Genomic DNA, 27100 nt, shown 5'->3' on the forward strand with positions numbered 1-27100 from the left:
GTGACACGGGTGTCTCTGCCTGCAGACTGCGTCAGCGTGGCTGACTGGTGAACCCCCCCGCTGGTGTGTCCTCAGCGCTGCAAAGCCAGTGGTCACAGGGCTGTGGAACTTGAGGTGAAGAAGATTCCGGTGGCGGTCAGCACTCCGCATCAGATAAAACACTTCATTCACCTGGGGCAGGACTCAGGTAGCTTGTCTCCTGGATCCACTGTCCTTCACTTTGCTCTTAACAGCAGAGCTCCATGGGAGTCTGATACATTATAGCCAGCAGCTCGTTTGTCCATGTGCTGTACTTCTCAGTGTGGCCTCTGGGTGGCAGGCTAACATTGAGGTACTTTGGTTTATGCATTCATGGGTTCTCAGCAGATATCTTGATGGCAGGACAGTGATGGTTCTAGAAGCTCAGGCTCACCAACATGAGAGTTAGACACATATGTGACCGGATCCCTGCCACTGATGTTCTTAACCTGGTGTGATTTTTTAAAAAAAAGAAGAAAAAAAAAACTGGGTATTTCACTCACATTCTGTTGGATGAGGTGAGACTATAATGGCCCTTGCTCTGGCGAATCAGCCAACTCAAGCGGTGCTGTCAGGAGACATCCATCAGATGAGGGCATTGTCTGTGCCTTTAATCACCATTTGGATGTGTGTTAATGGAAACGTGAGGAGTTTGCAGGACCCCTACCCCACCCCACCCAGCTGCTCGAATGATTCCACAACTGTTTTATCTGTCTGCCTTTAGACGGTATGTTTTCAGCCTCTCTGCATTTGCTCTTCCGCCCAGCAAAATGTCACAAATGCCTCTGTCTGGGTAAAAGAGATTGACAGGTCCACATTCTCTGTTGCATTAAGCTGCCAACCCCCACCCCCACCCGATGATGCACAACAAGTTTGCCTGTGAGCGTGATCTTCAGCGCCCCCTGCTGTCATGCCTGTGCATACTCTACCCCTTGGGTAGCAGCTGCTGGGTGCAGGTGGCTGAGCAGCACAGGACACAGCAGCGCGTTGCCATGCGGGGTTCGCACAGCATCACGGACCTTACCGTACACCCGAGGTGCAGCTGGTAGTGTAGTGGTTAGAGCTGCTGCCTTTGGATCTGAAGGTTGTAGGTTTCATCCCTACCTCTGGCTGTAGAACCTTTGTGCAAGGTACTCACCCTAAAATTGCTGCAGTAAAATTACCCTGCTATGTAAATGGGTAAATTATTATAAGCTTGTAACTGTAAGAAGCGCAACCTTAACATTGTACGTTGCTTTGGAGAAACGCGTCAGCTAAATGAATAAATGTATGTAGGTACATGCACAGCTCTGGTAGTTTGCAGATGTTTCACTGTAAATCCTTTCTCATTCAGGCATGATGTGTTGCTAAGAACTTCTCAAACTGGGCACTAAATCGCCAGTAGTGTAACTGGAGAAAAGGATGTACTGCAGAGACCCAACCTTTTCTTTTTTTTTGCCCGTACGTGATGTTGTCCTGTGACTTGCTTGTTAATTCGCCCTTTGTGTGTCGTACACTCTCAGTGTTGCAGCAATGTCTGCAAGATCCATGAGAAGCCTTTTCCATGCGTATGGCCATGTCGATCCTTGTTTCCTCTTGTACCGTGCTGCACGCTTCATCTCTAGAAAACGAGCAGAGCAGGGTAGGGTGTTCAATTCCTATCCTTGCCTCCTGTTTCCTTTCCCCCACTTTTCCACCCGCCGGACGCAATTCGACACTTCCGCGTGGTGTTCCTCGGCGCAACGCGGACACGCCGGTCCCGCCCAAGCGCAGAAGGCCACGAGTGGCACTCGGCGCAGGGGCTCCATCCGAGTCGACTGCGAGACCCCAGAACACCGGGAACCTGGCTTCCTGTCATCCATGCGATTCCTGCGCTGTGCCTTTCCGAGTGGCCTGTCCCTGCCGGCGTGGCCCTGTGCACTACGGGCAAGTGCAGGTGACTAGTGAGCGAAGTCTGTTTCTGAGTAGCTCCGTGTTGCTCTACTATTCATTAGGCTGAGTGTGTCTAGCGGTAAGAGTGAGCTGGGATGTGTGTGGACTGCGTCTGTGAGAAAGTCGAGAACACCTTTAGTTTGGGTTTCGCAGAGGGATCCGGCAGCACTTCCTGTCCCTGCGTGCGTCTCTGCGAACCCTCTGCGAGCAGGTGGAAACTGTAGAGACCAGTCACTGCTGCATCCTCAACCCCCTGGGACCGGTGTTCGTCCCCCACACACCCCCAACCCACACCCCAGCATGGGGGGCCACCTACCCCACCTCCACTAATCACGCCGAATGGCCTTGCTTTCCCAGCTTCGGCACCCGCACCGCGAGCGACACCCGTCCATCGAGGAAATTGTGAATCGTAAGAGTTTAGGGGAATTCTGCATTGCTTTTCATTTGTAGTCTATAAGGATCTCTTTTTTTGGATGGCGGGGATTTGCATAAAGATGAAGGAATGGTGATGTCACAGCGAAGCCTTACGGAGGGATTTATTTTAGCAAGATCATTGGATCCTCAGTGTAGCTTGCAGGCGAGGGAGGACAGTGTCTGTGAAGAGAAGCATCTTGCTGTCACGCCCTCCCGTCGCCCACACATTTCAGCGTTAACGCTTGCAGCTCAGCGTGGGGATTTTCCCAGTCTTTCGCTGGCTTTGCGGCGTATTGTGCTCCGAAGACATATGCACGCAAGCGAGAATGTTATTTTCCCTTTATGCGCTTGCAATTTGATGTGTTTGCGTGTGGCTGACATTGGGATTTTTTTTTTTTTTTTGGTTTTGTTTTGCATTTGCGGGCGGCTGCCGTGATAGATGCCCTCAGAAAAAAAAAAAAAAAAAACGGTTATACAGGCAAATGGTGTATTTCTGTTTCTCTTATGTGCCAGACCGCTTCAGAAAGCAAAGCTTTCTTCACACAAGCTTGTGTGCAGCTCTAAGTGAAGGAATCTGGCAGTGTGGTGCCCCTTTCCCTCTGGTGTACCAGTCCCAGGTGGAGCACGGTTGAGCCACTAGGGCTCAGGAGCTTTTCCGGTGACCTTCCTCTAGGACACGGCTATTCAACTCACAGACCCAGAGGGCCAAGGCTAGCAGGTTTTCCAGCTCCGCTTACAACTCTGAATTGAACCAATCTCCTAAGCGAGTTGGCTGAGCTGAATGTTTGTTTTAAGGCCAGAGTCTAATTATTCTGGCTAGGTAATACACACACACACACACACACACACACACACATGTATACACACACATTGACTGAAACCGCTTGTCCCAAGTGGGGTCGCGGGGAACCGGAGCCTAAGCCGGCAACACAGGGCGTGAAGCTGGAGGGGGAAGGGACACACCCAGGATGGGATGCCAGTCCATCACAAGGCACCCCAAGCTGGACTTGAACCCCAGACCCACCGGAGAGCAGGACCCGGCCAAACCCGCTGTTCCACCGCGCCCCTGGCTGCATAATAAATACTGTATATTTACATACATGCGTATAAATTGCATGTGAAAAGCCAAGATGTCCCGTCACTTACGTACATGATAATGACTTCGCAGGTATCCGAGACACTGTACAACGAAATGCTCTATCTGGCCGGTGCCTTTTTCAAATACCCTTGAAAAGTCCTTTGCTGCAATGAAGTGGCACCGGGGCTGGCCCTCGAGCGCGCAGCGCAATATTGTCAAGAACAGTGGTTGGAGGCCTGTTGATAGCGTTTTGATTGTGTAGATGAGCTCTGAAGACGGCATGTTGCAGTCCCCCTGTGCTTTTAACTCCAGGCAGAACCTTCCTACCCCGGTGCTCTCACAATCTCAGCTCCAGCATTCACACTTCATAGTTTTTCTCACATTTGAAATGGTCACGGCCTTTGCTCAGAAGGTTCAGCTCTGGATTTCCCACTATGCCCACTTAAAGATCGAATGCTTGGTAGCCGGGTTGTCCCAGAGGATTTATTTCCCCCTCCTTCCTAACTTTTCTGGGCAGAGAAGATTCTCTCAGAGTGACATATTTGTCGTCCTGTTACAGGTAATCACTGGTAAATCACTTTTAAAAGTGCCAGGCTCGGGAGACACCTTTTGCTTGTATTACATTTTACATTTACATTCATTCACTTAGCAGACGCTTTCCTCCAAAGCGATGTACATCTCGTAGAGAAGTACAATGAGTACATTACATAAAAATAGAGACTGATGCAGACATGTGATTCTAAAGCACAGTTAATTTGTTACTTTCCACCATATGAGGCAACGTACATCATATGAGTAGCAGCATGAAGGTTTATCCGAATAATCAAATAATTCCTAATCACATTTTTTTTTTTTTTTTTTTAACATTTACATCACATGAGTAGCTGCATGAAAGTTGTGGTCCTGTTGTAGGGCTCCCTCTACACATTACATTGATGGGGAAACCTTGTGATCCGGAAGAGAAACTTGAGTGAAAAAGGTTGCTGGATTACATCCCATCAAGGGCCCAGCCATACTACTCTGAGTCAGCTTCTTACCTTAAATTGCTGCTTTGAAATTGTTGTATGAACGGGTACGGTTGTAAGTCCCTTTTGGCAAACGCAATGGATAAACAAAAATGCAGTAGCTAATAAAACATGATTGTAATAACAATGATGCTCATTCATTTCCACAGTCGGCCAGTCCAGCGGTGGGGCATAGTGGTGTGACGCAAGTCAGAGGAAGCATAGAGTAAAAAAAGCAGAAACACCTTAGATGGAATGCCAATCAGGCTCAAAGCATGTGCATGATGATTATTATTAATGACTTGCTGTGGAACACTTGCCGAAGGCTGCAGCCCGGTGGTTTAAGTTTGGTCTTATCTGGTGGTAGTAAGAGCGAACTTTGCTTCTGCAGATCTGGGCTGGATCGGTGGGGCAGAAATTTCAAAAGGACTTCTCAGAGGAGCAGCCGAGTGACGTTCTCCACGAGGACACTGCGGCAGGCTCTCGGGTTCGGACCTCGCTTTGGGAAGCTGTGACACATACGTTAATTTATTCACTGATCAAAGATTTTACTTCTTCAAGCTTTCCGGTCCCAAGGGGTTGATTCAATGGTAATGGGGTAAAGGAGGTATTCGGTGTTCACCAGTACGTTTGCATTTCGGTGGTTCCGTTTCCAGTAACAAGACCAACCTCTATTGGGTCAGCAACACTGATCTTTATTATTTTCCGTGCATTTGCAATCTGTTCATTCATCAGCTCTCCCATGTTTCTGCTTAAATGGTGATTTGTTTGTGTGTGTGTACATATCCTGAAGGGAATATTTTGTGACCCTTTAATTTTGGTATGGCTTTTTGGTAACTTGGGTTTTTTCTTTTTTTTTTTTTTTTTTTTTTTTTTTTTTTTTTTTTTTAAAATCGCTTCTGTTGACTGGTGTGACTGAACTCTCTCCTCTTTTCTCTCCCTAGGTGAAGCGATCACCATTTCCGCACTTTAACCCACCTTTTACAAGGGACCGTTTTGGTAAGAAGCCTTTGAACTCCTGCATCTGGTCTTCAGATTATTTGGCAAAGCGTTTTTTCTGTTAAGGTTAAATTTTTATTTTTTTTTTAGATATTTTGTGTCATAGACGTAGCACTCTGGGTCTTTCCATTTCAGACCACCTGCTGTAGTTCGCCAGGGCTGAGTTGCTTTGGCCTGTTATCAGTGCCATGAGCGTCATCTGTCTGCTCAGTGCTGGGCCTGCCATGCTGAATGGAGCTGATGAGCGCTGATTGGGTCATTCATCACCACGTGGTGCTGAAAGACGTATGCAATACAATAAAAATTTTAAATACTTGGTGGGTATTTTTAAAAAATTGAAAAAGAGTAAGCAACGTGGCTGTTTGTTGCTTTCCACAGAGTATTTGGATTATTCAAAGGTGGTTTGCTTTGAGTGGAAACAATCTCAAGATGTCATTAATTTGTAATTTAAAAAAAAATATGTATAAATGTGACCCTTTTTTATCCTTTGGAAAATGCGTTTTGATGATGTTTCAGTGGAGCTCACAGTCCTGGCACTCCGATTGAACAGTCTCTGCTGGCAGCTCTCAGAGTTCTATAAACAGCATAGGTCTGACAGCAGTATTCCTGCTCTCAAATGCGTGTACATCTGAGTGCATCGTACGTACACCTGCATGCACCGTGCGTTTGAAAGGGAAAGCCATCATCACCCATGTCCTAAAACATGACTGAAAATCATTTGAGTTTTGGGCTGTGAGATGTGTCTGTGACCATGATATCCCTGGATTGTGTCGCAGGTTCACTTTACCTCCTACCACTTTTCTCAGTCCACTCCTGCATCTACAGAAAAAGCCCCGGTTGCCCAACCTACCTAGATCCCATCATCAGGAGCGACTTGGTACACACTCCCCGCCTTGGTCATTTGCTTAGGCCTGTTCCGCTTTCTCTAAGTACGATGGCTCGCTTGGAGGGCTCCTTTTGCTTGCCAAACACCTGCTGATGGTGCCTGGTTCCTTCTGCTCTAGGTGTTCTTCTGCTCAAGATATAGCAGCCACTTGCCTGCTGACCAGCAAATGATGGCTTACATCCTCAGCCTGCTGCAAGGCCCAGAGCAACCCCTGGATCCCTCCCGCAGCGCCTGCACTTTTCTGGTATGTCATTCCTAACCCTAACCCTAACCCAGCTGTATGCACGGTGCTCTGGAACTCAGGAGACCGGGTGAGTTGTCACTGTTACCGCAACTATCAGAGATACTGCGTAACATGCACCGAGCACTTGCACGCAATCCGAAGCAGTTGTCAGCATTTCTCATGTAAATGATTTGGTGTCGTGACCTCAGACATGCAACTTTTTTTGATAGTGTCACTTTGGAATAAGTTTTATCATTGTATGGCGATTGATTCTTTTCTCGTGCTTGTGGTGATTATCTGTTCTAATTTCCTTCCTAATCTCATTTGAGCTTTCAGACAGGAGCCAAGTTGGGGTCAGAATCATGCTAATAATTTCTATTCTCCCTCATGGAGGAGCAGATTGCTGGACTCTGGTTCTCATTTCTGCTAGTGCAGATGTTGTCCCGTCCCCCTTCTATGCTACCTCTGCTCGCATTCTAGGTGGGCCTAATAACCACGGGAATGAAAAAATTCCAAGTTATCATGTTTCCTATATTATTGCATGCTTTAGTTTTCTTTTCTTTGTGCTTTGACTGGCCATTTTTACAGTGGCGATCTCATGTGTGTGCTTCAGTTTTATTAATGAGGATTTCATTTCTGAAACCACACATGCAAATTTTCCATGCCAGACTTCATACGAATTGAGGAGCTGTGCCCAGGTTTGGAAGCACTACAGCCATGGAGAGATACAGGAAGCTTGGATCAGGTAGGAGCCCTGTGGCCTGTGTTGGACACTGGACCGGTACGGAGAAAGTATAACGCTAGTTTAGTTAGGGCATCTTTCAGTCTTCTTCACTCAAGGTGTATCCCCCATTCTTGATCATGCACCATTTTATATTTCTTTGCCCAGGCTTTACATCAAGTAGCTCATACTACTTGTTAGTGTGATTCTACTGTTTTTGATGACGCTAGCTCGGTTTGAGATTAACAAAAAAAAAATCCCAGTTTGGTGGGAGTTCGAGTGTAAATGGCATAATCCAATTCTTGGGATGAGGGGAATTATATGAGGAATGGGGTACAGTATTAGGCATGGGAATACTGAGAGTGCAGATCAGAAGTCAAGGTGAGACATTCAGCAAGGTTCTTAACCTAAATAAGGTATTAAAGTGTTTTTTTTTGCAGTTTTCTGTAAAGCAACTGCTTTGGATCTTCTTGCATTCTTTCTGTACTGTGGTATGCCACTAGTTTTTTCCAGTTGGTCACATTGTACAATACGCACTGCTGCTGCTGGTTGAGTGTTGTTTCCACCCCTTTCACCTTTTATTGCACTGTCTTACTATCATGTAAACTAGCACACTTTGTGTCGGGTACTGATGGCCCAGATTGATGCCTTTAATTTCCGGTGCAGCCGCCTTCCATTGCCCTATGATTTGGAATCTGCTGGGTCTTAGGCCTCTTCCATCCCCTCTCCTTCTGTCTATGGTCTGAAAAACTACTCTCCATTGTTCAAGGGTGTCCCTGAGGCCAGGCTGTCCTTTTCACTCTGGGTTTTGCTGGGAAGAACCTTTACTTGGGGCTTGATCAGTGGTCCTGTCATTCACCTGCACAAAACGGGAGCCACGGTAGAGCAACACGTTAAGCGTGATGACGGACCGTATTTGATCAGCGAATGTTCGGTGAATTTTTCAGGGAGAGATTGTCACAAATGCTGGCAATTAAGCATCTGCCAACATTGTTCTCCTCATAGTAATCGATGAATATATTTGGTACATAAATGCGTGACACTGCTTGAATCCCTTATCTGATGAGATGTCACTCGTATCATTGTCATGACAGTTTCTGACAACAGCGGTAAAGCCTGTGACAAAGATCATAACTAGTCTTGAAGCATGTGTATGGCAGTGTCTCTATGCATCTTATTTGTTATGAAGGCTTTGTGACAGTGGAGTTTAAACATTCTCGCCTTACAATGCCCTAATTATCCATTACCTCCTTTGCAGTGAGTATGACGGAAAGAAGGGAGTATGGCCATTGTACCTACTCAGTGGGCTGGTGAAACCAGGGCCCCGGGCAGTCCACTTTACTCCCCACTTTGCCCCAACACACACGCATCAGTGTACATGCCATAGGAGGTGCCCCAGACAGCAGAGCTGACGGACCATTGCGGGCAGCTTGAGCGCTCTGAAGAGTTATGGACAGTTCTTGGAAGGCCACCTTGTCTGCCCAGCTGCTCCAGTGTGGTACTAGATTGGTGCTACAGTTCAAGACATTCCAGAAAATACCTTGTGGTGTTCCTCCTGCCCAGGGAGCAAGTTCACACCCTGCTAGTAAACCATTTGTGTAAGTGTGTAACACATGCATACAGAAGGGTTTTCAAAAGAACTGAGCACCTCATGTGGCTTGAACTTAGGACTACCTTTGGAAAAAAAATCTTTGCATGTGGTTTTTCCATGATTGGATTTTGAAAGAGAAAAATATAATCATTATGGTGAGTAAATTCAGAATAAATGTGGTGTGCTATATTTGTAGCTTTGGGCTTACTTGCACGGTATGAGATGTAAGTGTTTCACGGTGTTCATTAGCAATATATGAAAAAGTCATCGGTGCTATGTGAAAGAGAGTGCTTCTGGAAATTGTAAACAGACATCCTTTACAAAAGATGCTAATGATAGCCATGTGGTCTTTGATTGTTAAGGGCATTGGCATCCGCACAAGACTATGGTACTTTTGTTAATCACTCAAAAGCAGAAGATGATACATTACTGGGAAAGGTTTAGAAATAGACTAAAAGATGAATGAAGAACATTTATTGCATCGAAAACCATCTTATGTATTGGTCTTCTGTGAACTGGGTTTGAAAGCCCTGGTTAAGGTGGCTGTTTTAAACAAGATTCTAACCCAAACAAGCAGTATGAAGTAATAGCTGAATGGCAGTAAGGCATCCCTTGGAAAACGCTGAGTGAATAGATGTGTCTGTGCTGTCGCAGTGATGAATCTTTCAGGGTGGCCTTACCCCATTTGCCCTCATCTAGTAGTCTGGTAGCGGGAGGCCTGCTGGGCCTCCAGGATGCTCGGTATTTGACTGGCACCCTATATAGCTAGGGCTCGGTACAGACCCTTGAGGTACACCTACCCCACTCCCCACCCCCTCACCTTTGGGGTTGCCAGTCTCAGCTCACTTATTTTCTGGCATTTAGTAGTCCTCCTGTTTTACAACTTGTGCTCTCTTCAAAGCAGTTTGAAAGCAACTGCAAATATTCGACGGTACCAAGGAGTAATGTTTGGAATTGCAAGTGTCTGAGTCCCTTTGAGTAAAATCTGCCATGCAGCATTGCTGATAATATTTAAAAAATGTTTCTGGGTTACTCCTTTGAGGTAGGTGCTGGCATGTGTTGATCGGCATATCTGCACTTGTGTGTAATGTGTGCTTGACTGGCAAACATGGTTGGTGCAGCCTGATGGTCTAATGAAGAGCAGCTGAGTGTCATTAGCTCAGCAGTGTGGTGCTGGACGCAGATGTTGCAGTCATTTGCCATTCCAGCCCGGCAGCTTGCCTGGAATTGTGTGGAGGGGTAATATTTCTTGCTATTTCTATTGGCTAATTGTCAGTCCATTTGTTTTTGGTATCACACTGGGAATTGCACAACTCACACACACATTGACTGAAACCACTTGCGGCGAACCGGAGCCTAACCTGGCAGCACACGGCGTAAGGCTGTGGGGGAGGGGACACACCGAGGACGGGACACCAGTCCATCTTCAAGGCACCCCAAGTGGGACTCGAACCACAGACCCACCAGAGAGCAGGACCCAACCAAACCTGCTGTGCCACCGCGCCCCCTTGCGCAACTCACTGATTTATATATGAAATTAAAAAATATAACATAGCTATCAGGAGATGTCACAGATCGTGTCTGTTACAGCACTGAAGCAGTTGCATTGTATTGAGATGTGTATTTTCCAGATACGGGAACTCATCAATATAGATGGAGTTGAAGAACCCTGCAGAACTGTTTCAGCACAGGGTTCCATCTAGTCACAGTCCCTCACCTTTATTGTCCGTGCTGGAAAACCCAAAGATCTCCCAGCATCTCAACAATAGGGAGACCTGTCTGTTATTTCCACCACACTGCCTGCACCCAGACCTTGACTTTTACCCCTCACCTTGCTTATTCAGTCATATACTTCTGAAACAATGTTCCCAAAGTGAGCTGGACCTGTACCCCAGCCCTGGGCCAAGTCCTGTGGAACATGGGGTAGGGCCATTTCTTTTCCCCATCCTTACAAAGCTTTAGCTTGAAGCAAGAGAAAAGTGTAGATCAGGTCACGCAAAGACCATGTGCCACCACAGATGTCCCTGGTAACCTGTTTATTTCAGTAAGTTCTGCTGTTCAGTGTTGAGTAAGGGTCAAACCCACTGCTTTTGATTATCTCAGCTGACTGCTCTAAATCGACCCCAAAAAAGCCCCGAAGTATGGCATCAGCTGCACCCAGCGTCACGTGCGGTTACACACGTGGATGCCGCCAAGGATGACTGCAGATGGCTCCCTGAGCATTAAGTCCTTGGCATGCTGTGATATCAGGAGCCAGCACAACGCAGCAGATACGTAACCTACAGATGGGAGACTATCCAGGTTCTTTGCCACTATGGAGCCAGAGCCCCCTCACTGAACAGATCTCTAGCTTTTCAGTCTTCCAGTAAGACATGGGTCCTCCACAGGCCTGAAGCCTGCACTCTTTTGTCCACTTATGGCAGCTTTGCTTTGCTCTATCTCTTCAAGAGTCAATTAAGAGGAATAATTATTCCACATGTTGCAGTCACAGTTTTAGATGAAATGGTTTTGAATATGAATTCAGGATGCTGGTTCCTGGTCTCAGCTGGAAATTTGGGAGATTGGCTGCCTGGTTTCATTCGTGGGGATCTTGCAGAAGATTTAGGCAGTTGTTGAGCTCCATTCCTTCCAGAGCTTTTGAGGACACTAGGATTGACCTGCACTGACCCTGCTCCACTTTTGTGGCTTTCAGTTCCTCTCAGTGCGCGTCCTACCACCTCGTCATTCTGTTCCTTGCTCTCCGTGCTCCTCCCATCGCTTCGAGAAAGACTTTGTTCCTTTTCCCGCTGTCCACAGCGTGGATCTGCCTGCGGTCACATGTCTGTTCATATTAGTCCTCAAAGGTGAGGCCGGAACCTTAGAAAACACATCCTCCCCCCTTCGTTGTGTTTGTCTACATACGGCTTCCTAAATGGGTCTCAGCAGTGCATCACCCTCAAGCAACTGTAAGAAATCTTCGCTAAGTGAAGACTTTCTGCCCTTTGTTTGATTCAGAAACGTAAGAGGTATGCCGTGGCACATTTTTAATACGTGTGACCAGCCAGTCGTGTGCTTAGTCCGGTTCATCTAACGTCTGACCATTTTCCCAGTGATAAAATTGCACATTCTAATTAGAGCACATTCACCGCTCCGTGCGAGGGCTTCTGTGGCTGCTGTCACATCGATGTTTTTTGTTCTTTGAAGCTGGGATACATCCTGGGCAATCGGTTCTTGAAAACGCGGCAGCAATTTTGTGCCATGTTTCTCCGTTTTTGTTCTATATGTTCATAATTCGCATTTGTCCAAGCGCAAAATGATCAATTATACGTAGTTCTTTACGTGATGCTGCAGTCAGTTTGTCTGTCTTAGTTGTTGCACATTTGTGTTGGGTCTTCCCTGATATTTTTATATCGCTCATGAACACGAGCTGTGAATGGTCATGTTACAACCCTGTATCGGCCTTGGGGTGCAGCTCTCCAGCTACTGGCTTTGCCTTTATCTATTTACACCAATTTGACTCGCCGTTTCGTCAGCTCTCTTCTCCCTCTGAAGCAATTCAAACCAAGCGTGCATGAAATTATTTTGGTGGTTATGAATAGTGGCTCAGAATCTCTCAGCTCTTACCAGAAAAGCTGGTTGAACGCCCTCGTGTTCCACTTGCTCCTGTATGTTTGTCTGTGAGTAAGATGGATCGATGGGAAAATAAAAAAGCAAAAGAGGTGTGTAATTTCATGGAAAGACAGGATATAAAATGTTTGGCCTCAGGGCTGGCACAGAAGGAGGTTGGAATTTTTGGTAGAATTTCACGATTGCATCATTTTGTCAGATGACAAAATTAAACACCGCTCATGTTGAGCACACAAAGTAATGTGAGCGCCAGCCTTCATGTGTGACCTATACTATTGTTTTATTCTGAAACCTGTTTTCAGTGGTGTCATTGGCATTCTGCCGCAAGATGGTGGTTAACGTTCTGATTCTTAAAGAAAGGCTTGATTCGGTCTAACGGGACCAGTTTTGTGTTGTGGCAGCAAAATCTTCGTTTCTTCCGTGCCTTTATTATTTCCATCACATGTTTAATTTGGTTGATGGAGTCTGGTTGATGTTTGCTATAGTATCAATATAGCAAAATTAGCAAAAAACCATATGTGGACTACGGTGAGCCTTTAGCGTACAAGTTATTTTTAATACTGAATTAAAAAACTGATCTCTAAAAGATGAGTTAAAGATAATACTCACTTAAGATCCTCAGTTTACAAACACAATTGAGACTGTCTGTCTGTATCTTAATTTGTTCAAAAATCTCTTTTACAAGCACATAACAATCAAAAGTGACTCAACTTTATCATCTGGGACAGTTGGTAGCATAGTGGTTAGAGCCTTTAGATCCAAAGGTTGTAGGTTTGATCCCCACCTCTGGCTGTAGTACCCTTGAGCAACATACTTACCCTAAATTGCTCCAGTAAAAATTACCCAGATGCATAAATGGGTAAATAATTGTAACCTTAACACTGCAAGTTGCTTTGGAGAAAAAGCATCAGCTAAATGAATAAATGTAACTTCATAATCTATACAATCAGTAATACCAACGACTCTCGGTTTACTTGCAGGTTCTGTAAAAGATCGATGAACTTATAAAACCTTATGTTTATTCAAACAAAATACATATCAGGTCAGGTAAGGACCTTCAGGTACAGACATGTAATTATAGAAGTGCAACTAGTTTGTCTAATACCACTTTGCTGGTGCACATTAGTGGAGAAGCTCCTCATAGAATTCAATCTGTTAGGAAATACAAAGGTGATGGTGACAAATGGTGTGGTGCAAGTTTATATAGCTTTTAGGGCCTCAGAAGAGGAATGGATCCAAAAAGAGATGTTTTGAGATTTCAATATTCTGGAATGATATATAAAAATAAGATGCAAGACTTAACATTTTTAAAGGCTTTCAACTACATTAAAATTAGTATTCGTTTTAAGGGGTTGAAAATTCCTGCTTCCCACAAATACTGATATTTAACAGATTTATTCCATAAACGTGCACATCATTCCTCGTCTCGCTGACGCGCACAGGACACTCGTAAAAACAAGACAGGCAGCTGAAATAAGGTCCTCCCACACACCTGTTCTGTCTGAGCGTGTTTGCTGCCCGCTGAAGACGAGAGGTGTGGACAGTTTGGATCCACGACGCTGAAATTTTAGAAGACAGGTAAGTGAAGAAAATGTGTTTTTCTCAGTTTATTTTTAATCGTATCTTTGAAAATTTGTAATTCGAATATCGGTAACGCAAGGATCCATGCGTAAACACACGTGCTGCTGCGCTGTTTAATGCCGAAGCCGACAGTTTCTAAAACTTGTCGGAATATTCAAGACCAAAGATTTTCAGTTTTTTTCTTGGCTTTTTCGCTCCCGTAATCTTGACCCTCTTGTTCCTCTATGCAGGCAGAGGAGCCCATTTATGGACAGCGACTGTATCAGCGATGGTGGCCCCTCCTCATGCCCCCCAGCAGGGTTTCCCCATCCCAGACCAGTGGGGGCCTCAATACCAGCACTCCCTCTCCAGTCCTAATTTGTGTGGGATACAGAAAGAGGCCTGGAGGGAAGTAAGCAGGAAGAAGAAACAGTGATGTCCTCCTCACAGGGTAAGTCAGGAGAGCTCCTGATAAACCTTCAATGCAGTGCCATAGTCCTCAGCGACTATGGCACTGCATTGAGGGTTTATCAGGAGCCAAGGTAACATGCAAGTACTAGATGTTTTTTTCTCCAGACTGATTCCTTCCCAGCTTCTTGCTAGTGCTCATTTGAGTTTGCTTTGTATCAGACACTGTCCTCATTAAGGTCTAGCTATTTTTTTCTTGAAAGTTGACAGTCCCAGACTGTGGCTCGCATAGATAACGTCCAAAATAAATCAGAGCTTGTCTAAGCAGATATTTAAACATTGTTGCTGTAATTTGAGTTTCACCTCGGTGATGAATGTGCTGATCTTGAAATAACATATTAAGTCTTTTTTCTATCTTTGTAATAAAATAATCACAAATTACCGCATTATGGCGTTCTTTTAGATGTAATGCAAAGTGGCAGTGTTGGGAGTAGGACTTTATGTGGTGTGTTTGTGGTTTTCTTGTGGCGTGACTGGTTTTTGTGAAATTGTAAGAACGTGTTTTTTTTTTTTTTTAGGAAATGACCATTTAAACCAGTTCCTTTGGCAAAGGTTTGTTTTGACACATTTCGTGTGTTTTGTGTATTTTGTCGATTTTAACTACAAGGAAACTTCCAACCATCAACAAGATCAAAAATATTATTTCATGGTTCAGAAATCAAAGTCATTTCTAGTGCTGCACAAGTTTTCATAACACAAATTGGCTCATATGCGATTTTTAAATAGGGGAGCAAAGTCAGTATAACACAAATTTTGCGTCACGTGATTTTATTTCCGACATTTATCACCTTTTGCGTCACTGAGTAAATCGGCTGAACACAAAGTAACACGATGTCAGCATTAGGTTCTCAAGATATCTGCATTTTTTTTATGGTGGAGTCTTAAATGTGCGTTAATGTTTGTTTTATGTATTTAACTGGTTTTCAACTGTGCTAACATTTAAGTAAGTATTACAATTGGTAATATTTTGGTTACGAATTTGTTTCGTTGTGTTACTGAGCCACAAAAGGCTTGCAAATTTTTTTCCATTAAATGTGTGCAAAATTTCTGCCTTTTCATCACAGAAACAAGGTAATTTCGAATCATGCCCAGCATTTCAGACGTAAATACAATATCATTATGAATTGATTACAAGTTGTAACCCATCTCTTAAAGCATTTTGAGAAGCTTTATTTTAATGGGTCTTATAAAATGTTGTTATAGCCAGTTTATTCAAGTTTTAGGATAGGTTAGACTGTCCTTTGTATTTAAAACTTTTAGTACTTCAATACATTTCTCCTTTAGGGCTCATTATTAGTTGATAGTCTTGGCAGCTCACAAGCATCTCTGACAACTGGCAAGCAGTAGAATCCAAGCCCTGTGGAAGGGGTTTCTGGAACCATGACATGATGTCATCCTGTGCTCATCACAAGCCCAGAAAGCCCTGAACTTGAGACTCGCACACACACTTTCTGAACCGCTTGTCCCATACAGGGTCACAGGGAACCGGAGACTAACCCAGCAACTCAGGGCGTAAGGCCGGAGGGGGAGGGGACGCACCCAGGACAGGACGCCAGTCCCTCGCAAGACACCCCAAGCGGGACTCAAACCCCAGACCCACTGGAGAGAAGTACCCAGTCCAACCCACTGCACCACCACACCCCCCTCTGTGACTCTCTTACCTTAACCAATTTACATTTATTCGGCACCTTTCTCCAAAGAAGCTTACAATCATAAGCTACTTACAATTATTTACCCAGCTGGCTAATTTTTACCACAGTAATTTAGGGTAAGTACCTTGCTCAAGGGTAATACATCTGGAAGTAGGGTTTAAACCTGCAATCTTTGGAACTCAAGCCAGCAGCTCTAGCCACTATGCTACCAGCTGCCCTGATCCCAAACCAACACAACTATTCATGCACCAATGACGACTGACATCTGAAAGTTCTACTTTCCCTTAACTATGAAGGAAGGGCAAAGGCAAATTTGCAGGAACTCGTACATTAGACACCAAAGGTGCATTGAATTTGTAGCAGGAGTGAGTGCCATGGTTGGATCTATGTAGTATACTAAAATTCCAGTCTTTCTGGGAGCCTGATGAAGCGGCTAGATTGCGCCCACTCATCCTTCTTGTCAGAGCGAATAAGGCTGTGTCACGGTAACCGTCCTCCCCCCTGGACCCTGTTCTGGCGCGTGTTCTGAGAGACCACACTTTGTCTGCCGGAGCAAAAATTGGCTTCTGAGTGGTGCAGGTGCGCTGGTGAAAATTCATGTTCTCGTACCCTTTCAGCTGCTTTGTCCTTTTATTGGAGCCGTTTGCCTACTTTTAAATGCATAGATTTATAGATTGAAATCCACTCACACTGGTGGAATTAAAAGGCATCTGGTTTGTTCGTTCTCAGTGGAGCATATGAAGTGTGTTCTATAGCTGGCTGGTTTTCTTGTTTTTGGTTTCACGGGCAGAAGTACGACGTCAAAGATCTTGTCATTTCTCCATTCGTCTCTTTTTCAGTAATAAAAATGTGTGTGTGTGTAGGGGGGTATTTGGTAAACTAGGACAAAGTAAATGTGGTAAAGACAGCATGTATCAAGCAAGCATCTCATGCATGTCTTTTTCTCTTCCTTATTTCTTTTTAAGAGGCAGGCAGGGCAGAGATACATGAACCGTGCTCCCACGGTACCTCTGTATCTGCCACTGACCCCCTGATCTTACTGCGGAAGGTGGGCCCCAGGGGTGACCCGGACAACAGGGAGTACTACTCTTACTTCCGCCGAACACAATGCACCCATAATGCCTTTTTCATGTTGGTGCACTTTTTTCCTAAAGTAAAATATTTAATATTTTTTGTCGAAGAATATAATGTGTTTGATGTTAAGAAATATTTATTTTGATACAGGGATTTTAAGTTGCTTGTTTTTTTTTTTGACAGAAGGCAGGTTTTTTCAAAGCAGTGGATGGGAGTATATGGTAAACATTATTTTTTTAAACAGTTAAGTACTTGAGCATTTCAGTACAGTGGAACATATGAGCCAAAGTAAATTTTTCAATGAAGGTTGTCCTAAATTTTCAGTAAATACATGTCAGCACAACCTTTATTTATAGTTTGCATCTACACACTGTCAGGAAGTCAGTCCTGACTTCTGTTGTCACTGAGTTCTGTTGGTTACTTGAATAAATCATGAATTTTTGTGAAATTATAAATTATTCCAAGTATATAAGGAGCAGAAAGAACAGAATAAACGTTAACAAATAAGTGAAGTTCACATTGAAATGTTATGTAAAAATATGTTGGACTAAAAAATTGCAATCACGGATACTAAAAAAAATCCCGAAGATTAGATTTGCAGAAAGTTTAAATATTGATGCAATTGGAAAATGAATGTATTTACTGTTACAGCCTCTTACCATCCCTGCACTCCGACAGCTTTTTCCTTCTGTTTATTTATTTGAAATGTTTATCTGTTTTCTTGACTTAAATGAATGGTTTCTGTAATAATGATTGATCTTTTATTTTTGCTATGGTTCAACTTTTTTGTTGATTAAAGGATACTGAAGAAAAAGCAAGTAAATGTTTTGAACAGAGATAAGCCTGTATGATTTACTGAAATGAATTAACAGACCTTAGGCACTCTTATGTCTGCAATAAGTAAACATTCTCAGCTGCAGACACGTCTTCATGGAAAGAACTGATGCCTCATAATGACATGTAAACTGTCACAAGAAGCATAAAATGGTCATGGTTACTACTTTTCAAAGATTTTATTCCATGTTTTATTATTCTCACAGTTTCTGTCTTTCTAGTAGATTAATGATGTCCTTTTCCTTTGCACTTACTACATTATGTTGCTGGAACAGCAGAGGAGTGAAGAAACACTGGCCTGATGTGAGCCCCAAAACAAAATAGGATCTCAAATTAAAAATATCAGGTCCACCGTATGTCAATCCTAACATTAACTATACAAAATAGCAGGTATACATCTGTGCAACATAAGAGTACTGCAAATCTTTGGAAGTGAGTGGATTCAATTGGCATTAATTTGGTGAGAAGTATAACAAAGCATGTGTTGTCATGGAAAATACCCATGAACACATCACTGGAGCTACTTCTGTTCTGCTAGATGCGAGTAGCCCTCCTAATAACAATCTCTGGGATAAACTTGTGTGTGTATGTAAAAAATCTAACAAATGTTTCAGATAGATGTACAAACATGCATGGAATTAGTGTAGTAAAATGGTTTGAGTTTCACCCTGGCTTTATACTTCCAGAAAGCCCTTGTAGATTTAATGGTGATTTTATTAGATACATCTGTTTAAATACAGTTTGCCCCCAACAGTGAGTCCCATGGTTGTGTCTTGGTGAATAAAATATGCAGACAGGGTCAAGGGTCAAGAGCACCGGTTACTGTATGAACTGAATAAATTAATGAAAGTTATAATGGGCAAAATGTGTGCTGCAAGTGACTTTGATTGTTTAACATGATTGCTGCTTGCACTGCTTCCAGCAACTCAGAAATGACCAACCTCCTTGGGTTTTTGCATACTACGGTGTTGAGTTCTCAGTGAATGGACTGACGGACAAATAAAAATACTGTGAGAAGCAGTCCAGTGGCTGAAAAAATCTCAATAATGAGAGCGGTCAGAGCACAATGACAAGACTCAAAGCTAATAGAAAGGCCACAAGTTCAAAAATATTGAAAAGCAGAAAAACAGTGCGTGGTCTGGAAATCCCAGATTTGCTGATGGCAAGGTGAGAAACTGGCTTGAAAAGAATGACCCATTGTGTCTTAGTGTCTGCAATACACACTGGTGGTGGTGCTTTAAAGGTATGGGGAATTCTTTCTTGGAAAAACAAAAAGAGGTGCTCAACTTGTACAGTAAGGAATAAATATCTTGGGTGCTCGAAACCCCCTGTTTGTATGTAGGATTTTGAGCAATAATGGGAGAACACCCTTCAAGCTTTCTGAAAGATGTTTTTGTTAAAAAATAAAACCTCTTTCTGTTACGTCCACGCCCGCACCTCAACCAGCAGCACCCGGCATTGATCGGAGCACTCAGCTACAAAAACACCTCTCAGCCTCTTCTCAGTTGTGGAATCTCATTGAGACGACCGTCCCCCCAGTGCCAAGGATACTCACCGCATTCCATGACCTGTTCCCCTTCGTCCTCATATCCTGTTCTTCGTTCTCTGGCTCCTGACCATGCGCCTTCAACTTCCAGTATGGATCTTCACTCTCACGCTGACCGCCGATCGACCAACTCTTCTCCCATCCCCGACAACGGGAACACGACTGATCCCTTGGCTCTGAATAAATGATCCTGCACTTGAGTCCAAATTCCCCTGTGTCCTTTTTACATGACACTTTCGGTAAGCTTGAAGTGTGCTCTCCCACTATTGATCAGAATGCTTTCATGGCACACATTGTCTTTATCAACTGACTATTGTTGCAGTGGCCCAAAATATCAAAATATTGTTGCTCACCAGGTGGATCTCTTCATGGCCAATCATAGTCTTTTTCACAATGATACATCAAGCAGGATAATGTGCCATGTCACAAAACATACCTCATCTCACGATGGTTCCACAAATATGACACTGCCTTCAACTGTCCTGCACCCTCCCCAACTCTCCAGCCAACAAAGCTTTGTGATGAGGTGGGATGCAACATTATCAGAATGAACGCGCCAATAGAAAATCTGGAGAAACTCTATGACGGTCTCAAACCAGAGTGGAGCAAGAACTCTCTGGAATGTGTCCAGTACCTTGTTGCTGAATTCATACAACTCTGGAGGTAAGAGAAGATTCCACCCAGCACTACCCTGGTGTACCTAATAATGTGGCCAGTGAGTGTACGTTTCCAAAGTAATTTAAAAGTTTCATGTTCATGTAAAAGCCCTTTCATACTAGCGTTGCCCAAACACTGATGTGATTACTTTCCCGCTGCTTCCATGGTAACTGGCTATTTGATGGCTTCACGACTCGATATGAAAAAGGTGGTAGTAGCAGTGTAAACAAACATAAATGACTACAGTACACAAATGCCATTTAAGTTTTATGGCATTTTATCTTGTCTTCAGTGTTACAGCTCCTTTGTGCTGAGATTTTATTCAAAGTGTTCTATACAGGGCTGATTTTGCCTTTCCCACTGACAGCAGTATGTGCATGAGCTTACATCATAAATCAAGGCCTTTTTTTCAAGCACAGACTAAACGACATATTGAATTAATGCTACATCTTTCTCATGCACGTCAGAGTATTAAATGCATGTTTGCACAGCATTTGGTGCAAATTCCCCCTAAACAAAGGCAGCTGGTATCTCCTTATGTGTCTATGGGCGCTGTAATCTAGAGGAGGTGGCAGTGTTCCGCATCTGAAGCCTGCACAGCAAAATTGGCGGAGGTGGATGAGCTTTCGGATAGTCCATTTCGCTCCGCCAACCTTGCTTTGTGTGCGTGCCTGTCAGCCTGGGTCTTGTGCCTTCGTGAGGCACAGACGCCTGGCCTCTGGGATTAGACATACAACCCAACAGCATTGTGGGAACGGCGTGCTTCCTGGAGCTGGAGGATGAGTATGCCGAAGGCACCAAGTTTCTTAAGATTGCGTTAACCTGGACCATTGTGGTACTAATGCTGGGTTTCCAAGCATGTTGAAGACCACAGTACGGGCCATGTGCAGCTCTTCCGTTTTTGCTTGTAACTGGAGTGTTTCGGTTACATATCTACTGAGCAATGCATTGTGGGAGTGACACTGGTGGCAGTTGACTGAAAATCACAGCTGTTAGTCAGTGGTAAGAAGGGCTGCAGAGCTCAGCAGGGAAGTAATAAATACTCTGTTTCCAAGTCTCCATGAGATGTTTTCAAGCAAAGACTTGTTTAACTTGACAGCTGGTACTCTAGTGGTTAGAGCTGCTGTCTTTGGACCCAAAAGGGCGAAGGTTTGAATCCCACCTCTAGCTGTAGTACCCTTGAGTGATGTACTTACCCTAAATTGCTCCAGTAAAATTAACCATGGGTAAATAATTGTAAGCAGCATAACATTGTAAGACACTTTGAAGAAAAGTGTCAGCAAAATTAATAAACGTAAATGACCTACGGCGTTTAATGTACCAGACCTGTCAATCCAAAGACGTAAGTGTCCGTGCACTGGTAAGTTTAAATTCTTCAGCGTTGAGTGTGCAGGTGATCAGCCGTATTTCTCGAGTCCTGCAGTACACCAGAGTGAGGGGCACGTACGGACCACTGGTGCTAATTATTATTTCCAGAGCAAGTTGAAATGAGACCCAGCTTCAGATCTTAGTACATTATGTGCATCTAAGCCAGAGACAGTCAGTGAACGCTAAAATAAGGGCTTCAGAAGGTATTAACCACCAAGAAACTCTTAAAGCATACAAACAATTTAAAAACTGTTAAAACAGCTAAGAGTGCGGTATCTGCTAGGTGTTCAGTCCAGAACTCTTATAATAATGCGAGGGAATGTGCGAAAGAGGGGCACATAATGATTCGGAAAAGAGCACACAGACATGGACTGTCCCAGCAAATAAAGGCTCTCGCTTGTGGCCTTCGTAATACGCGCCGCTTGCGGACTGTAAATGTCAGGAGTTCTCTCTCAGAGATGAGGTCCACGGAGCGTCACAGAAAACACCGTCGTTTCCGTTTGCATTGACAGAGAGGCTAGGTTTATTGTTCTTTTCTCCACTTACATTTTCTTATTGCATAATGTGATACTACTAACTTGGCATAGAACAGAATGGCTTTGACATCTATGGGAAAGGGAGGGGAGCGGGAAAGAGTTAACCGCCGATGCCGCGCGTGGCCCGGTGGCAGATGCGAGGGGTGGAAACCGGGGGCGGGGGGAAGCTTCGTGAAAGGAAGATGGAAGCGGGTGGACGTCCGTCCAGGTGGAGAAAGAGAAGAGGGGGTGTGCGGTGTAGCGGGAGGCTCACCTGGGAGGACCAATGCACTGCGGGCAGTGGCACAGGGTTGCGGCCGCTCGGAGACCACCCACCGAGACCACTGGAGCCCGAGCTGCTGCGTACAATCACGTGAGGGTCAGGCGGGGAGCGGGATTCGGTCCATCACACAGACACAGCTCTCGCTCCCTCTCTCAAGCGCAGAGCAGGTTGCCCCAGCACAGCTTTCATTACAACGTGCCGCAGGGCAAACCCGAGAATAACTGCGATTGCTATTCTGCGAAAGGTGTTTAGAAAAAGGAAATAGTCTTTTCGAGCAGCCTGTCAACGTAGGTTATTTGATCACAGATGTGGTAATAATAAAATAAAGCCATAAGTGAAGAAAGACAAATAAAAAGGAAGCACCAATGATCTAACAGTTATATTTTGTCTATACATATTATATATATATGTGTATATATATATATATATATGTATATGTATATTTATATATACCCATATAGTTTTTATTATAGAAAGATTTTCAAACCCTAGGGGCCATTCATGTAGTGGGAACTGGTGTGCTTTTGCACTTGGTGGTGTCTCAAACCTGGAGCACCAGGGTCACTGTTGCCCCCCAAGCCCACTCGCTCACACTGGGGTGGTCCTCCGGTTAGCGGGGTTACTGTGCAGAGTGTCTTTAAAGTCCTTGGGGATGGAGTTGTGCGCCTGCAGGAACTCCCGTTCCGAGTTGAGCAGGGAGCTCATGGCAGACTTGCTAGGGTCCCGGGACAGAGTGTACATGGAGATGTCAGCAGCGGCAGCGGGCCCCGCAAACGCCTTGCCCATAGGGGAGGCGTCCCGCGAGCGCGGCTCGCTCGAGCGACAGCTGGAACGCCGGCGGAAGCGGTAGCGGTACCCGGGGATGCGACCGAAGGTGGACTTCTTAAGCAACTCGGTGCGTGACTTGGCGCGCAGTTGCCGATGCTTCTCGATGAACATGTGCACAGCCAGGACCCCCACCATCTCGGCCATGATGAAAGACAGCGCCCCAAAGTAGAAGGACCAGCCGTACGAGTAGCTTTTCTTGGAGTCGCTCTGGCCTGGGTCCCCGGAGTTGGCCGATATGTACACTATGATCCCGATTATATTACTGAGCCCTGCAACAAGGGGGTGGGAGCACAAGGGGGGTGGGGGGGGGAGGTTACGCCACGCAGCTGAGGCTTGTCATTCCATATCGTTGCACATGGATACAGCCATCACTAGTCACGCAGAGGACAGAATAACAATAAGGGAACAACATTAGGATTTTCTTTCATGCAGTTGCGCCCAGTCACAAACCCGACGCATTTAAACAGGGCAGGGTGCTACTCGGAGGAGAAATGGTTTCTAACTCCCTTAAGGACGAGTGGTCATGGACTGGCACGTGCATCCTGTGCGAAAATGAAATTACCGACATTATGTTGAAGGGCATCAGTTTTGGCTCACAGTCCATAAACTGCCTTGAGTTACATGGTCTCTCCATATGGGGCTTTCGATTAGGCTAATTTTTTGCATTACTCGCACCTAACGACATGCTGTAAACATTTCATCAACACAAATATGGGAAAGATGCAGGGTGTGTGAGCCAACGTTCCTCAAGCCAATCGACAAAAGGCTTTCGTATTCACCCACGGACACCGTTACGGAGCACCCGCTGGCATCCTCCTGTAATGTAATCTGAATTATCTGCACGAGTAGCGTGTGCGGAGAAGGGCGGCGCTCAGAACCCGACGCGCGCGCACACGCACGCTGTTGTTATGCTGCAGCGCACGACAAAGGTCACAAATTCCACACTCCGCGAACCCCTGAGCTACACCGGAGCGCTTGCGTCACACGAATCCAAAGGTTCCGAGATCGACCCCGTAGCTTGCGCGGACCGGCGCGGACAAGGCGCCTCTCACCGGCGGACACGAAGAAGATGCCGGCGCTGAGGATCACGTTGTGGCGGCTCTTGTAGAACTCGCTGGCAGCTACGCAGAGCCCCCCCATGAAGAGCAGCCCCACGCTCAGGATGGGGAACACACTGGACGCCCTCACAGCCCCTGTAAGTAAGACAGAGAGACACGGCCCTGAGCACCAGAGCGCTGGTCCAACGAGCGCGTACGTGCACACGCAGCACGTGTGTGTTTGCTGCATCCGCCATGAAAATAAAGCAGACGTTGAATAGCGCGCGGTCGTGTTCGAGATAGGCTTTCCACTCAGGAGCAAGAGATGACACCAATTATCAGAGGATCTCAACCACGCTGTGACCCTCATCCCCACGGCATGCGCAGCCCCTCTCCCCGCTTCTGGACGCGCGGATGCGGCACACGCTCCTCCGTAACATCCCGCAGCGGAACGCAGCGCTTGGATCCTTGGCTGCGAGAGACTCTGGCCTTGCAGATTACTCTTCTCCAGGGAGAGCACCTGCGTGGGGCTCTGAGCGCTGCGTCCTATTAGTTTCAAACTGCTTAAGGCAGGAAAGAAGCACGCACCTGGTCTACGTGCGAACTGGACGCACGACCAAGGCATGGACAGACATGGCTTAGATGATCAAATGACACTTATTTTGCTTCTCAAGTGCAGCTTTTATCCAAAGCAGCTTTTTACTGTACTCACCTATACTGAGGAAATTCAAATTAAAGCATAAAACAGCAGACCCCCTTCTGGGACTTGAACCGGGCTGCCGGTCTATGTCCTTCCAAATACCGGAGGGACGAACTGTGCGATAGTCACAGATCACCCTCAGTTTAACCTATATAACTTCAGGATGCTCTAATGCCATGCAAAGGTATCACAGGTATCACATTTGCTGACGGTAATGGGCGAACGCTGGTTAAAAGCACTCTCCGGGGTACAGCGAACTGATACAGCCTCCCCGCGGCTTTTAATCCAAAATGCACCACACTTAGCGGACTCTCGCACTGTCCCACTTTTGCACCGAGCTTATCTGAGTGGAAAAGGTGCTGCGCCAGAAAGTAAGCTCAATCCCGGCCACTCCCGTGAACTTTTTTTAAGGGCGAATATAATTCCCTCAAGGAAATATGTCTCTAACCTTTGGATCCTCTTCTGCGTCGCCGTCCAACTTTTTCCGGTTCTCCGTCAGTTCCGTAACGGTCTGAAACGTGCCATAAAACGCCAGCTACAGGTCGGAGGCATACGTTCGGAAGCGGCACGTACGTCATTTTGGTAGAACGTAAAGCAATATAAACCTGCGTCTGTTTGAGCTGTCACGGGGAGAAATAACAAAGGGAAGATTCTGAGCTTTAACACTGACGACAATCCTCTCAGCACCCATTTCCAATAAAAACGGACGTACGACGGCACGCAGAAACTGCCTAATGGATAAATCCCTTCAATCACTGACAAGGATGAACCCGTCACGGGAATCGAAGCGATAGCCGTCAGCCATAGGCATTATCAATTCACTTTGGAGAAAGCCTCTCACGCAAAGCTTTCTATATTTATAGACGTCTGCATATCCAAATTTCCATATCTGAAGGGGACGATCTTACGGTGCCCAATTCATAGGGACGCCGTGCTCGAAAAGCACATTTGGACGTGCATCTATCTGACGGCAAGGCATCTCCCTCTGCGCCGGCAACGGGAGGCCTTTGTGATCACCATTCTACCCCTTAGGCAGAAGAGAATCCTGTCACCTTCCCAGGCTTCCACCTGCTGCCCCCCATTCATTTTATTTATCGGTTTCTTTCCGAAAATAAATGACCACCCAGATTACACCTCATTAATATTTCCCCTGTGGAAAGAGATGAAACATTCCTTCGTTTTCGTTAATTTCCAAGTATTGCTGCCTCCGTTATCCATAATTCCACTTTGAAACGGAAAATGTCGGTATACCAATCCCTCGCCTAACGGGGTTCATTAGCTTCGTGAAACCACCCCGTTAGGCAAAGTGCCGCTGAGACTAGTATGATATGTCACCTGAAATTAAAACTTAAAGATAAGTAACATAATTAAGTGTCAGATAATACAGATGAATGTTACTCTTTTAATGTGTCACGATGTGAGTGACACGTATTATCCAAATTATTACAACTGTTACCATGAATTGCACAGGAAAGGGAGTGACTTGGCCGGGTCCTGCTCTCTGGTGGGTCTGGGGTTCGAGTCCCACTGGGGGTGTGTCTGGCGTCCCGTCCTGAGTGTGCCCCCTCCCCCTGCAGCCCCACGCCCTGTGCCGCCAGGTTAGGTTCCGGCTTGCCGCGACCCTGCTCGGGACAAGCAGTTTTGGTCAATGTGTGTGAGTTTATTTTAATATTTATTGTTAGGGGGGTTGTGGTGGTGCAGCGGGCTTCGCCGGGTCCCACTCTCTGGTGGGTCTTGGGTTCGAGTGCCGCTGCAGGTGCCTTGCAGCAGACTGGCATCCCATCCTGGGTGTGCCCCTCCCCCTCAAGCCCTGCACCCTGTGTCGGTGGGTTAGGCTCCGGTTCACCGCGATCCTGCTCGGGACAAGCGGTTGTAGACATTGTGTGTATGTGTGTGTGTGTGTATGTATTTATAGTTTATTTCTAAAAGTAAGTGTTGAATTCATTGTAGCTGTGAGTTAGGTTTACCATATTCGATGTGATTGGTCGAGGCTGTCATGTGACAGGAAGTAGGAAGTATATATAGTGGTCTTATTGTGGAAGAAGCACAGCAGCTACGTGCTTTGTGGAGTGAAACGTGCAGTAGCCAGTGAAAGCAATACCTGTTGTGGATGCAAAGTTGCTGCTT

The 27100-nt window shown here is 45.4% G+C and overlaps 1 protein-coding gene across 1 annotated transcript in view; it reads right to left on the bottom strand.

The window, feature by feature from the left end:
• Positions 1-22132: 22132 nt before the first annotated feature.
• Positions 22133-27100, bottom strand: part of LOC108926653 (voltage-dependent calcium channel gamma-3 subunit-like) — a 30736-nt gene continuing 25768 nt past the window's right edge. The window contains exons 3-4 of the mRNA XM_029246850.1: positions 24289-24429; positions 22133-23505 (exon numbers count right to left, since the gene is read on the bottom strand). Of these exons, the coding sequence (XP_029102683.1) occupies positions 22997-23505; positions 24289-24429 (650 nt within the window). The 3' untranslated portion in view covers positions 22133-22996. The remainder of the gene's footprint in view (positions 23506-24288; positions 24430-27100) is intronic.

Source organism: Scleropages formosus, chromosome 20, assembly GCF_900964775.1.
Source record: "Scleropages formosus chromosome 20, fSclFor1.1, whole genome shotgun sequence".
NCBI lineage: Eukaryota > Metazoa > Chordata > Actinopteri > Osteoglossiformes > Osteoglossidae > Scleropages > Scleropages formosus.